The sequence below is a fragment of the Oikopleura dioica genome, chromosome XSR (assembly GCF_907165135.1).
Source record: "Oikopleura dioica chromosome XSR, OKI2018_I68_1.0, whole genome shotgun sequence".
NCBI lineage: Eukaryota > Metazoa > Chordata > Appendicularia > Copelata > Oikopleuridae > Oikopleura > Oikopleura dioica.
The window spans coordinates 84,058-95,328 of record NC_137294.1 but is presented as its reverse complement, the minus strand read 5'-3'; the positions used below and the strand labels follow the sequence as shown (position 1 = coordinate 95,328).

The following is an 11,271-nucleotide window of genomic DNA, read 5'->3' as shown; positions in this document are numbered from 1 at the left end:
CACAAGTTTTATTTAATAATTTAGTAGTGTATTGTTTTCTCGAGCAAGATCAAAAGAAGATTATCGGGCAGGAATTATATTTTATAATTTTTCTATTTTTTCTTTCTTGCGTTTTCAGATTTTATTCGCCTAAATTTCAGCCAGAAGCGGGTTGAGTTACATCATGCCTCCCATTCCGCCCATTCCACCGCCCATGCCTCCCATGGGGGCATCGCTGGAGCGTCTTCCTTGATTTCAGTGATGATGCATTCAGCAGTCGTCATCAAAGAAGCGACTCCAGCAGCATCTGTCAACGACTGCTTCACAACCTTAACACCGAGTTTACTGCAAGAAAGCAATTATAGCAACTGACCTTGGCAGGATCAACAATTCCATTAGCAATCATATCAACAAACTCGTCCGTGTGTGCGTTGTATCCAGCCGCACCGGCCATGATCTTTTCAACAACAGTTCGTCCTTCAACGCCAGCATTATTAGCAATCGTTTCGCATGGTTTTCTGAAAACAAGCTTTTAGTTTTGTCGATCTTTAGCACAGTCCGTAGCGAGAAAGAGATAAAAAATTGGTGGCTTCTGTTCAAGTGTAGAGTCGTCTTTTGCTCGACTCCTGAGTTGTAGTAGTAGTATGGAAGGAGTCGAGCTCAGACGCTTCCGGTTTTCGTCATTAGCCAGGATTAATCAATTCCAAGATTAAAAACCGCGGGTTTTCCGCTGGAAACACTGATATGGTAATCGCTCTTACCTGATCGCTCGGCTGATGATGTCAACTCCGATCTGCTCGTCCTTGTTGTTAACTTCGACATTGGCGAGGGCGGGAATGCAACGGAGAAGGGCAACTCCACCGCCAGGGACCATACCGCCTTCGATGGCGCATCTAGTCGCGTTGAGAGCGTCCTCGACTCTATCCTTCTTCTCGCCCTGTTCGACTTCGCTCGCACCGCCGATCTTCAACGCAGCAACGCCGTCCGACAATCGGGCCAGTCGCTCGTTCAGCTTCTCGCGCTCGTACTCGGAGGTGGTGTCTTCCATCTGCTCCAAGATCGATCGGCAGCGGTGCTCGATCTGGTCTTTGTCGCCCTTGCCGCCCAGCATCAATGTGTCGTCCTTGGTGATGGTGACTTCGGCGACGTTGCCGAGATCCTCGAGCGTGCACTCTTCCAGTTTCTTGCCGACTTCGGTGCCGAAGACGTGTCCGCCAGTGGCGCAGGCGAGATCCTGGATCGTGTTCTTTCTGTTGTCGCCAAAGCCGGGCGCCTTGACCGCGACGACCTTGAGCCCGCCTTTGAGTCGGTTGAGCACGAGCGCCTGGATGGCCGATCCGTCGATGTCCTCGGCGATAATGATCAGCGGCTTTCCGGATCTAGCAGCAGCTTCGAGGGCGGGAACGAGTGGCTGAACGTCGGAGATCTTCTTTTCGCTCAAAAGAACCATCGCGTTCTCGTAAATGCACTTGAGGCCTTTGGTTTCGGTGACGAAGAAGGGCGAGATGTAACCCCGGTCGAACTTCATTCCTTCAATCACTTCCAACTCGTCGGTCAGGGTTTTTCCGTCCTTGACAGTGACGACGCCGCGGGGTCCAACTTTGGCCATAGCAGCGGCAATTAACTCGCCGACGGAGGAGTCGCCATTTGCAGAAATAGTCGCGACTTGGCAAATTTCTTCGTTGGAAATAACTTTTAAAGGGTTGACAAATAAAAAGCTCCTCTGGGAATTCGTCCTTCTCAATTTTTTCAACCCTTTTGCCTGGAATAGCCATGTTGTCCAATTCCTGCAAAACGACTTTTAGCGCCTTCTGAACTCCTCTTCGGACATCAGTTCCATTCGCCCCGTTTTCGATTTTCTTGAGTCCTTCGTTCAAAATCGCGCGCGCCAAGACCGTGGCCGAAGTAGTTCCGTCTCCAGCGTTCTCGTTCGTGTTATTAGCCACGTTCTGGACGAGCTTGACGCCGATGTTCTGAGTCGCGTCTTCCAAATCAATCGCTTTTGCCACTGACACGCCGTCCTTACAAAAAAACAGTTCAACGAAAATCATTTTTTGAAAGAGAAAATAGAGTAACGAAAAGATGCACTAAATTAGAATAAAACTTAGTATTACTGATTTGTTTTGATTACGATAAAATTGGAGTCCCCTCTTTTTACGGGGAAATTCATTTGGGGGTCACCAAGTTAACCGCCAAGGTAACGTCAAAGAGAGATTGGTGACCAGATATAACAGAGAGAATTTGCCCGTTAGAATGTCATTTAACAATGGAGACCCCTTATTCATTTTTAATAAGTAAGAAAAATATCTTGGCAACTACTCAGACTTATATGACAACAAATATTAATTAAAAAACATTTGAAACTAACCTTGGTAATTTTGGGTCCGCCCCAGCTCTGTTCGATGATGACTGTATTTCCCTTTGGCCCCATGGTCGTTTCGACGGCATCGGCGAGCAGATTCACTCCAGCTAGAATTTCCTTTCTTGCGTCTTGTCCGAAAACGAGATCTTTGGCCCCTCGAAGCTGCGAAATTCGCTGGACGACTTTTGAAGCGCCGTTTCGAAGCATTTTTTCAAATCTAAAATCATTTCCATTAAATTTTTTCTCCTATTTTCGCATTTAAAAAAAAAGCCTCTGAAATGCAATTTTCTCTTGCTGGTTTTTGGAAAGGGGGCGCTGGCCAATCAGCGCGCGCTGGGGAAAGATTTTCCAGTTTTTACTCGATTGTTTCGAGAATTCGAGAACTCGCCAGAAGTACACAAGAGAACCTTTCGTAAACGGACGAGAAGAATGCTGCTCTGGAGGAGGAATTTGAAGATTAATCATTTTTCGTATTCAAAAGGTAATTTTTTGTATAAAGAAACGACGAAAATTCTGAATTTTCGGACCAAAATCCTGACATTTTTGACTAAAACTTCGACTTTTCGACAAAAAATATCGACTTTTTCAAATATTGGTCGACTTTTTTTTTTACTAGAAAGTTCAATTTTCGACTAAATTTGAAGAAAATAAACAATTTTGCTTTTGGAGGTCCTTTTTCTACTCTTCATTCAAGGTCTCTCGTTTCCGCTTCTGTACCTGATCATTGGCTTTCTTGTGGTCTTGGTCTTGCCACTGCTGATCATCTATCACGTGGACCAGGTCAATTCCTCGATAACGACCGATTTCGTCGCTCCGGAACTTCAGCACTCCAAAGAATCAGTCCTCCTTCTTCACACTTTTTCAGGAACGGAAATCCACAATTCCACACATTATTTTTTCTTGAAGATGAAAAATTGTGTATCGCTGTTTTGAGGAGAAAGTGTAATCTATTCCCCTGGCGTCGCAGACTTGGCTGATTTGAGTGACAGAGCTCTTTGCTCAACCACCATCCAGCCTGATTACAGCTACCTCTCCAGAATTAAGGCAAGCTACTACACTAGAGAATACTTTTTTGGATCTATATTATTATTGAAATAAGAGGTTAGCGCCACTCGAATAATTCTAACTTCTAAGCCGCAAAATCTTGAAGCCGCAAAAAGTCTCGTTTTCAAGATTTTCGGCTTATATATTTCGGCCTTTTATTTTAATAATAAAATGAATCCGAATTAACCGAATTAAGAAGCGCGAAATTTTCATCGTCGTTTCAGGTCTCCTACTCGTGCTCAGTCGGAGATGTGATCGGTTTCGAGCTGTACAGCTACCTGAAAATGAAAATGCCTGGCTTCTCAAAAGAGAGCGAATTTATCAATCAACTTATTCTTACGTCTGACTATTCAAACAACCCGTCGATAAGTGCCGAAACGAATTCTCACATTCGCCTAAACCAATTCGCCACTTCAAGAGAACATCCAAATAGGTAATTTATTAGCATCAATCACTCATCGAAGCAGTCTTCTCAGCAGGGCTCGGAAACCTGTGTAGCAAGCCTGAGTCAGGATCAAAAAGAGCTTTGCTTCAAATAGTACCATTTCAATCTATTATACAATATCTTATTATCAATTTTATTCTACAAACTCTTAGCGCCCTGCTGCCTGCCAAAGGAGTAAACATCTCGCCTGCTTTTCTCCCATCCGTTTCTCCTTCTCTTTGGAACGGAGAAGAAGCGTTGAAGAATCAAACAAGGAGAAACATCAGATTCGACGAGTCACATCATCAAACCCGCTGGACTGCTGGCTCAGACGGCTCTTTTCAGCTTACAAGTAGGACTTTCTAGTGGTCAAAAATTCACTGCAAAAGTAAACATAAGAGCGAAATCCTGTGTAGAAACCTGAGTCAGGGTCCTGAACGATTCAAAAGAGATAGAGATGATTATTTTGGCGAAGCCGCTTTGCGGTCTCGTTATTGAAAAATAGCCGCTACGCGGCTCTACATGAAACTCTTTCGAGACCCTGACTCAGGTTTTCACGCAGGTTCTCGAGCTCAGCTCTCGTTTAAATTACGAGATTAGAGTTTAATCCTTTTTATTCTTCTTTATGTTCGTGCTTCTAGAACGCATTGTTCTAAGTACAGTTATTAGTCAACCTTGCGAGTATTAGTGCGTTTCTAACATAAAGTTACAGTGAATTATGAATTGGCCACCATGTCCGTCCAGCGCGAAGCCAGTACTTGGAGCTCGATTAAATATAGATTTATTCAATACATGGCGTTTTTCACAGGTAGCATCACAATTCTTTTTTGTTAGTCTTCTATGTCTTCAGTTTTCGCCTTCGTCTTCGACAAGCTCAACGACTTCCTCTTCCAATGCGGCGTATTTGCCAGCTTTTCGAAATTGGAGAAAATCAACCAATTCAAGAAGGATTGAAAAAAATAACTATTGAGAAACTATTTCTCACTGCCCTGGGCTCAGAACCCTGCGTAGAAACCTGAGTAAGGGTGCTGAAAGATAACCATTGTATTTTTAAAAATCTGCTCTTTCAGGACCCTGACTCAGGTTTCCACACAGGTTTTCGAGCCCAGTCACTGCCCCTTTCTTTGATATTCATTTTCTATTTTTTTAAGAACCTTTCTGATTATTATTTTTTAGCAAAATTAACGATTTTCGACCTTTTCTCTATCATTTTATTTTTTAGACTGCTAGACACTTAAGATCGCTAGACTGTCTACCAGACAGACAGAATTGAACTTGGTCGTCGAAAATCGATACATTCCATTTTCGCCAGAGAAGAAAAAGAAGCGAAAGTTTTAAAACTATTTATTATTATTATTTTTTTCCGAGCGAGGCGAGAAAATGAAATATTCATGGCTTCGTTTTATTATTTTTCTTCTGTTCCATTTCTATTCATTTCTGACTGGCCCGAATTATCGATTACTGATCGATAATTTCGCAAAATTCCGATCTCCGCCAGATTTTTTTTTTAATTTTATATCTTTTATTTTTTGATTTCAGAGAAGTTAAATTTGACAACGGAAGAATGGGGCTAGCGACTTGATTCTTTCGGCGATGAAGCCATCCAAACGAGCGCCCAGAAAAGTAAGAACAGTCTACTTTGAAAAGTTGGAATTTTATTCGCTCGTTTCAGGCATGGGAAGTGTTTCCGGGGAAGAACACGTTCTACTGCGACGGGCGGCTGATCACGGCGAACGACAAGACCGTCTTGTGCATCACAGCATCTCTTATTAGCTTGACGACTGGACTCTTCCTCTTCAACGACTACCGCATTACTCTTCGCGATCAACCGGTCGGTGAAACTCAATTTTTGATTGATCAGTTCTCTTTTGCAGTTTTCAAAGTTAACAAAGTAACACCCTTATTTTTCTCCATCTTATAACTAGAGAACCCGCTTGCTGGTGGAAGAAAATAAGGGTTTTACTTCGTTAAATAGGAGGCAAATGCAGTTCTTGATTGTGACCACAATCTGACAATTCCATTTAGTACGGCGTGTACATGCTCTTCGCCTGTCTGCTGCTCTACTTCTTCGTGATGCTGATGTTGTTCCGGACTTCGTTTTCTGACCCAGGCATAATTCCACGAGCTTCCTCTTCCCAAAGCGCGCAAGTCGAGCGCCAACTGATCGACGCCGACGTGCGCAAAAACGGCTACACTGGCTACAAACCACCGGTAATTCAAAACCACGCCTCGAAATTACTTCAAATTTCTGTTTAGCCGCGCGTGCAAGAGATCGAAATCAACGGAGTGACGATGAAGCAGAAATACTGCTTCACTTGCAAAATCTTCCGCCCGCCACGGTCTTCCCACTGCTCGATTTGCGACAACTGCGTCGACAGATTCGATCATCACTGCCCATGGGTGAGCTACTCTTCATCTTCTTCTTGAGAGAATCTGTGAAATTTAGGTTGGAAACTGCATCGGCCGCCGCAATTATCGCTACTTCTATTTATTCCTCGCCTCACTTTCGCCACGGGTTTTAAAAAGTACTTCATTTTGACCAATCAAAAGGCTCGATTGACCAAATGAGCCAACCAGATATCGAATAGCGCTAAATTCAAGTTTTGTTTGCCCGAAATTCGAAACCCGATTCTAGTGCCTATGCTTATTAATCTTCTCCTGCTCCTTGATGAACTTGATGATTCTCTCGAAGGACAAGTACGAAGGAGAAATACTCGCCGCGCTTCAAGAATCCTGGCCTTCCGCATTTGAAATATTCGTTAGCTTCTTTTCAATTTGGTGAGTTTTATTTTTATTTGAAAACAACGAGGACTGTTCCAGTAAAAGAAACGAAAGGGTTGTTTTTTTAGCTAAAAGAGGGTCTTCGTCAGATTTGAGACTGAAAGTTATTCAAAATTAGCAATGGTCTTAAAATCTGGGTTCGGCAACTTGCGTCGAAAACCTGAGTCAGGGTCCTGAAAAAGCTTTTTTACGCGGCTTTTGAAAAAAATCAAGCCGCAAAGCTTCCGTTAGCGCCGATACTAACATATGTCTTTCTGGTCCCTGACTCAGGTTTTCTACACAGGTTATCCAGTTCAGTTCAAACCTGTATTTTCGTTGACTTCGAATCCGAATGAAAGTCCGACTGCGTTCGGCTAGCGTTGCTTGTGTTCTATTTACCGGCTTCTTTACGAATTCAACTATTGTTGATTTAAAATAATCGAGAAGCCGCCAACCGGAGTGTTCATTTTGTCGATGAAGGCTTTGTAGCAAAAAAGAATAACGCAGGCGATGAGCACCCCCGCAATGGCTGGAATCGCCACTGCCAGCGGTGCCGAAATTTCTCTGAAGACAAGTTTACGGGAAATCATTTTTCGCCTTCCAAAAATTCGGCCAGACCTGATAAAATCCGAAAAAGCGCTCTCTTCATTTTCACTATTTTCAACTTCGTAGTTCCCAAGTTCGTCTATGTTTAAAACTTCCTCTGACATGGAAATAGCTTATTTAGCTTTATTCACTTTTTTTCTTTTTTTGGAAAAAAATGTTGTTTCTCGAGTTCATCTCATTAGCATCGATCGAGTCAGTCCTGCCGTATGCCAGGCCGAGCATTAAGGTCAATCAAAGTCGGAATTTACGTCTTTTCCTCTTCTGGAGTTTAAAATCACAGAATAACAAATTGCTAAATGCAAACTTTTCAGGTCTGTGGTCGGCCTCACTTGTTTCCACACCTACCTAACCTCCACCAACACCACGACCAATGAAGACATCAAGGGATCGTGGAAGAAGAACAGAGCAGCCAGGGTAAGAGCTTCAACTTTTTCGTAAAGCGTACCCTTACAATCAAGAAGCCGCTTGCGGCTTCGAGCAAATAAAAAGTTGGAAAAGCTGTGCATTGAGCGGCTTGAGTTTTCTTTTGCTCGAAGCCGCAAGCGGCTTCCCGATACTCAGCCAATTACATATGCTATCTTATGTTATTATGATTGAAAAGTCAACTGCTAGAATCCGTTTTCCCGCGGCTCCTGTCCGTCCAACTGCATCCACGTGCTCTGCGCTCCTTTACCAGCGCGCAGCTTCAACCCGCGCGCCCCTGCCAACATCGACCAGCACGAAATTTACAACAAAGTCGCCGAGCTCCGAGACGGCAACCGCAACAACCGCCATGACTCCCAGGTTCAGATTCAAACGCTTTCGAATTTCCCCAATTCGATTTAGCTGCGAGTATAGCTGCTTTTCCCAACAAGCGCACGAAAAAAAAAGAAAACACAATTCCTCGAAAATACACTTTTTGCACTTTTCTTCAAAGCTTTTTCTGCGAATTCTTCACAAACTGAACCGGCGTATGAAATACATAAACACTTCAAATTTCCTCTCCCGGTCAGAGCGTCAAGATCGCTCTTTCTGGAAAACAAGAAACTATTACAAACAAGCCATAAAACTTCGAGAAAGAAACAAGAGGCGATTGGGTTGTATTGGCAGTTTTTCTAAGTGTGTTTTTTCGTGCAGTGAAAATGAATATTAGCGTCTTTCCTTTAATTATTGTCCAGGAGTCCTTCTTTCTTTAGCTTTTCCGTCACGTGGGTGAGGATGTGTTCTCGGAAGATGGCCTCCACTCTGCTCGTGAATGTGCAGTTCGTTCCTTCTATCCGTTTGCAGCTGAACTCGCGGGGAATGAGTCGAACTCGCTCCTGCTTTGGCGCCGGTTCCAGCAGCTCGTCTTCCTCGCTGAAGTCATTTTCAGTTCAAATATTCGAAAGCGAATCTTTCAAAAGCATCATCGATCCGGCTTCCCAAAAATAACAAAGGCCTTACCTTTCATTTAAAATGCTACTCATCGTTTTCGATCGTTTCATTTTGAAGGGGCAGTTTTTGTAGAGTTCTTCCATCATTTTCTCGTGGTTGGCTCTTTCGACCTCTGGGCGGCGCGGTCGCTTGCGCTGAAGAATCGCCAGACAGTCTGCGTGTCGTCGCTGATACTTGATTCCGCACTTCGGGCAGGTCTTGCTTTGGTTTTGACTTTCAGAGGAAATCGTTTGCAGCGGCTCGCCGGGAAGCCGCTCGGCCGTCCGTGGAGACGACCTTCGTGGTGGAGCAAGTGCTGGTCGAGGAATTCGCGGCGCGAGAATTCCACGTTTCTCGTGCAAATTGGGCAACTGAACATTACACTAGAGAAACTTGCTCTTTTACGCGTATTAACCTGTAGGTCTTCGGAGTTTCTTCCTCCTCCTCGTCGTCGTGAACATGCTCGATTTCGGATCTTCTCTTCCTTTTCCGCGAATTAGTGATTAGCTGTGGACTTCCGTTCGTCGCTTCCGCACTTTTCGACTCTTTCTTTTGCTCTCTTTCTTTCTTTGCAGCCTTGCTCTTTCCGATTTCTTTGACGAATGAGCCTGCTTTTCGACCTAAAAGGCAGAAATAAGTCTAATTCCAAGGAAAGCGTACCTGTATGAACTCTGATGTGCGTTTTGAGATCTTGCGCGTCTTTGAAGAATTTTCCGCATATTTTGCATTCGTTCGAGTCGCCAGAATGCACCGTAGTCAGGTGATACTGCAGCGCTACTTTTTGGATGAAGCCTCGCCCGCAAATGTTGCAATCGAAAAGACTTTCGCCTGGGACTCTTTGGTAAATGAAAATGTGAAAGTGGATCTGGTACCTGTGTGGATTCGATGGTGGCGGCGCATATTCGAGTGCTGGGAAAACATTTTCCCACAATCGGGACATTCGAATTGCGGCATCTTTTCCCAGTTGACGTCCGAGTGCTCCGCTTTCATGTGTTCCCTAAAATCAGAAATCGACCCATCGAGTCGCTGCAGTCTACCTGTATTGAGGAGCATCGTTGAACCGAGTCTTGCAAAGGGAGCAGGTGCGAATCAGCGTTCCATTCATATTCGTGCCGATTTCGCTTTCTTTCGAGCCCGCTTTTTGTTGGCAAGGAAGAAGGACTCGCCAGAAAGGAGCTTCTCTTCCTGATTCGAAAGGGAAGTGTCGATCTCTTCGATTTCCTCGCTTTCGTCTTCTCCCTCGACGCCGTCGAAGTCGAATTTGACGATTTCGACTTCGTTTTTGACGCTATTCGACTGATTTTGGTTTTGCTTTTGGCCGTTGGAGATTTGAAGCTTTCGCTTGAATTTGAATTTTGTTAGAAGAAGAATTAAGACTGTAGCTTACCAGACTTGAGATGTTTTCTTGGGAAAGAGACTTTTTCGACTTTCTGTCGGATTTTCTCGGAATCACGAAGTTCTCTTCTATGTTTTCATTTTCTTCAGAGTGGCTTTTGGAATTTTTTAAAAAGGGGATTATCGGAGAGAGTATTAATCTTCACGAATTTCATAAAAAACTAATTTTCTTCGTTGTTAAAAAATTTGAAAGCCTTTCCTTCAAAACTCGGCGCCTCGAAGTTGGGATTGTCCTTGTGTCTTCCAAACGCGTCAAAGATCCAGTAGTCTTTGTGCGTTCTGGCCATGTGCGTGGCCAGCGTCCGCGGATCCGGATGCTTGCTCTCGCAAACGTCGCAAGTCTCCGTGCTCAGCATTACGTTGTAATCGGACTCGAGGTGGTTCTGGCGCCAGTGTCGCTTCAAGGCCGCCTCGTTGTAGAGGGACAAGTCGCAGAAGCCGCAATACGTCATTTTCGGATTCGTCGAAGAGATGCGTTTTCGCCCTCTGCTCTTTTTCCCTTTGCCGCGGCGGAATATGGAGTGAAGATTTCCTTGTCTGAAGCGGCTTCTTCGTTTTCCTCCACTTCTTCATCTTCATCTTCTTCCTCCTCCTCGTCTGAATCTTCGAATTCGCGCTCTTCTTCCACTTCTCTTTTTCATCATCATCATCATCGTCCTCGTCTTCCATTTCATCGACATCGTCTTCGCCATCTCCCTCGTCGGAAGAGGAGGTTCTCACTTCATTGAGCGCAATGCCGTTCTCTTGCGCAATTTTGGCCCTTTCGACTGCTCTTCTGATCGAGTTGTGGTCCATGCTTCGATGCGTCTCTCTCAGGTGCCGCTGAAGAGCGAAGGTGCTTCTGTAAGTCCGCCCCTCGCAAATGTGGCAGGCGAAGGTCTTGCCGGCTTTGACGTCGTCCTCCATGCTGCGGTGGATTTTGGTGATGTGCACACCGAAGTTGCGCAGATTCTGGAAGATCTTGTGGCAGCACTTCAGGTTCTCGATGTAGCAGCCTTCGATGGCCCGGCATCTTTCTATCAGCGCCGCGTATTTCGGCTCTTTTCAAAGGTTTGAAATGGAAATAACAAAATGCCCCTTTTCCAAGGTTTCAAGCCTGTTCCTAGTCGATCCACGTCGATGACCTGCTTCGCTTCTCTTTTGTCGTCTGCGAGGACGTAGCTGGTCGTCCGGTTGGAGCGCTCCATCGCCCCTCTTCTTTTCGCCTTTTAAAATAGTAAAAATAGTAATTTAGTAATTTTCGACGGTACTTTTCTGCGAGTAGTGCGCGCCAGAGCGAGACAACAATCTCGCTGGATGCATGACGGCG

At 44.6% G+C, this 11,271-nt stretch overlaps 5 protein-coding genes across 5 annotated transcripts; 2 read left to right on the top strand and 3 right to left on the bottom strand.

Moving 5' to 3' along the window:
- Positions 1-25: 25 nt before the first annotated feature.
- On the bottom strand, positions 26-2,555 carry LOC145709936 (60 kDa heat shock protein, mitochondrial-like). The gene is given in 6 exon segments (XM_081787623.1): positions 26-201; positions 204-308; positions 353-497; positions 741-1,671; positions 1,742-2,000; positions 2,348-2,555. Coding segments are annotated over 6 exon segments (1,686 nt in total). The 5' UTR covers positions 2,549-2,555; the 3' UTR covers positions 26-156.
- A 130-nt stretch (positions 2,556-2,685) lies between these two features.
- LOC145709940 (uncharacterized) lies at positions 2,686-5,006 on the top strand. The gene is made up of 6 exons (XM_081787628.1): positions 2,686-2,822; positions 3,036-3,385; positions 3,610-3,818; positions 3,983-4,161; positions 4,522-4,617; positions 4,660-5,006. The coding sequence occupies exons 3-6, from the start codon at positions 3,670-3,672 to the stop codon at positions 4,761-4,763; spliced, it is 528 nt and encodes a 175-aa protein (XP_081643754.1). The 5' UTR covers positions 2,686-2,822; positions 3,036-3,385; positions 3,610-3,669; the 3' UTR covers positions 4,764-5,006.
- A 311-nt stretch (positions 5,007-5,317) lies between these two features.
- Positions 5,318-8,159, top strand: LOC145709941 (palmitoyltransferase ZDHHC18-like). The gene is made up of 9 exons (XM_081787629.1): positions 5,318-5,432; positions 5,482-5,640; positions 5,835-6,020; positions 6,066-6,209; positions 6,256-6,324; positions 6,445-6,587; positions 7,487-7,589; positions 7,788-7,958; positions 8,001-8,159. The coding sequence occupies exons 1-9, from the start codon at positions 5,403-5,405 to the stop codon at positions 8,010-8,012; spliced, it is 1,017 nt and encodes a 338-aa protein (XP_081643755.1). The 5' UTR covers positions 5,318-5,402; the 3' UTR covers positions 8,013-8,159.
- Positions 8,160-8,235: 76 nt separating this feature from the next.
- On the bottom strand, positions 8,236-9,816 carry LOC145709939 (uncharacterized). Its single transcript, XM_081787627.1, has 6 exons — positions 9,605-9,816; positions 9,440-9,564; positions 9,228-9,395; positions 8,983-9,187; positions 8,598-8,938; positions 8,236-8,510 (listed from the first exon to the last, which is right to left on the bottom strand). The coding sequence occupies exons 1-5, from the start codon at positions 9,670-9,672 to the stop codon at positions 8,671-8,673; spliced, it is 834 nt and encodes a 277-aa protein (XP_081643753.1). The 5' UTR covers positions 9,673-9,816; the 3' UTR covers positions 8,236-8,510; positions 8,598-8,670.
- A 138-nt stretch (positions 9,817-9,954) lies between these two features.
- On the bottom strand, positions 9,955-11,149 carry LOC145706894 (uncharacterized). Its single transcript, XM_081784353.1, has 3 exons — positions 11,059-11,149; positions 10,167-11,002; positions 9,955-10,051 (listed from the first exon to the last, which is right to left on the bottom strand). The coding sequence occupies exons 1-2, from the start codon at positions 11,147-11,149 to the stop codon at positions 10,215-10,217; spliced, it is 879 nt and encodes a 292-aa protein (XP_081640479.1). The 3' UTR covers positions 9,955-10,051; positions 10,167-10,214.
- Between the last annotated feature and the right edge of the window lie 122 nt (positions 11,150-11,271).

Coding starts and splice junctions, on each gene's coding strand:
- LOC145709940 (XM_081787628.1), top strand. CDS start 3,670: ATGAAAATGCCTGGCTTCTCAAAAGAGAGCGAATTTATCAATCAACTT. Junction 4,162..4,521: donor CGGCTCTTTTCAGCTTACAA/GTAGGACTTTCT, acceptor ATAAAGTTACAG/TGAATTATGAATTGGCCACC. Junction 4,618..4,659: donor ATACATGGCGTTTTTCACAG/GTAGCATCACAA, acceptor CTATGTCTTCAG/TTTTCGCCTTCGTCTTCGAC.
- LOC145709941 (XM_081787629.1), top strand. CDS start 5,403: ATGAAGCCATCCAAACGAGCGCCCAGAAAA. Junction 5,641..5,834: donor TTACTCTTCGCGATCAACCG/GTCGGTGAAACT, acceptor AATTCCATTTAG/TACGGCGTGTACATGCTCTT. Junction 6,588..7,486: donor GTTAGCTTCTTTTCAATTTG/GTGAGTTTTATT, acceptor CAAACTTTTCAG/GTCTGTGGTCGGCCTCACTT.
- LOC145709939 (XM_081787627.1), bottom strand. CDS start 9,672: ATGAATGGAACGCTGATTCGCACCTGCTCCCTTTGCAAGACTCGGTTC. Junction 9,396..9,439: donor CCACCATCGAATCCACACAG/GTACCAGATCCA, acceptor AAAGAGTCCCAG/GCGAAAGTCTTTTCGATTGC. Junction 9,188..9,227: donor GCACATCAGAGTTCATACAG/GTACGCTTTCCT, acceptor TCTGCCTTTTAG/GTCGAAAAGCAGGCTCATTC.
- LOC145706894 (XM_081784353.1), bottom strand. CDS start 11,149: ATGGAGCGCTCCAACCGGACGACCAGCTACGTCCTCGCAGACGACAAA. Junction 11,003..11,058: donor CGTGGATCGACTAGGAACAG/GCTTGAAACCTT, acceptor ACCTTTGAAAAG/AGCCGAAATACGCGGCGCTG.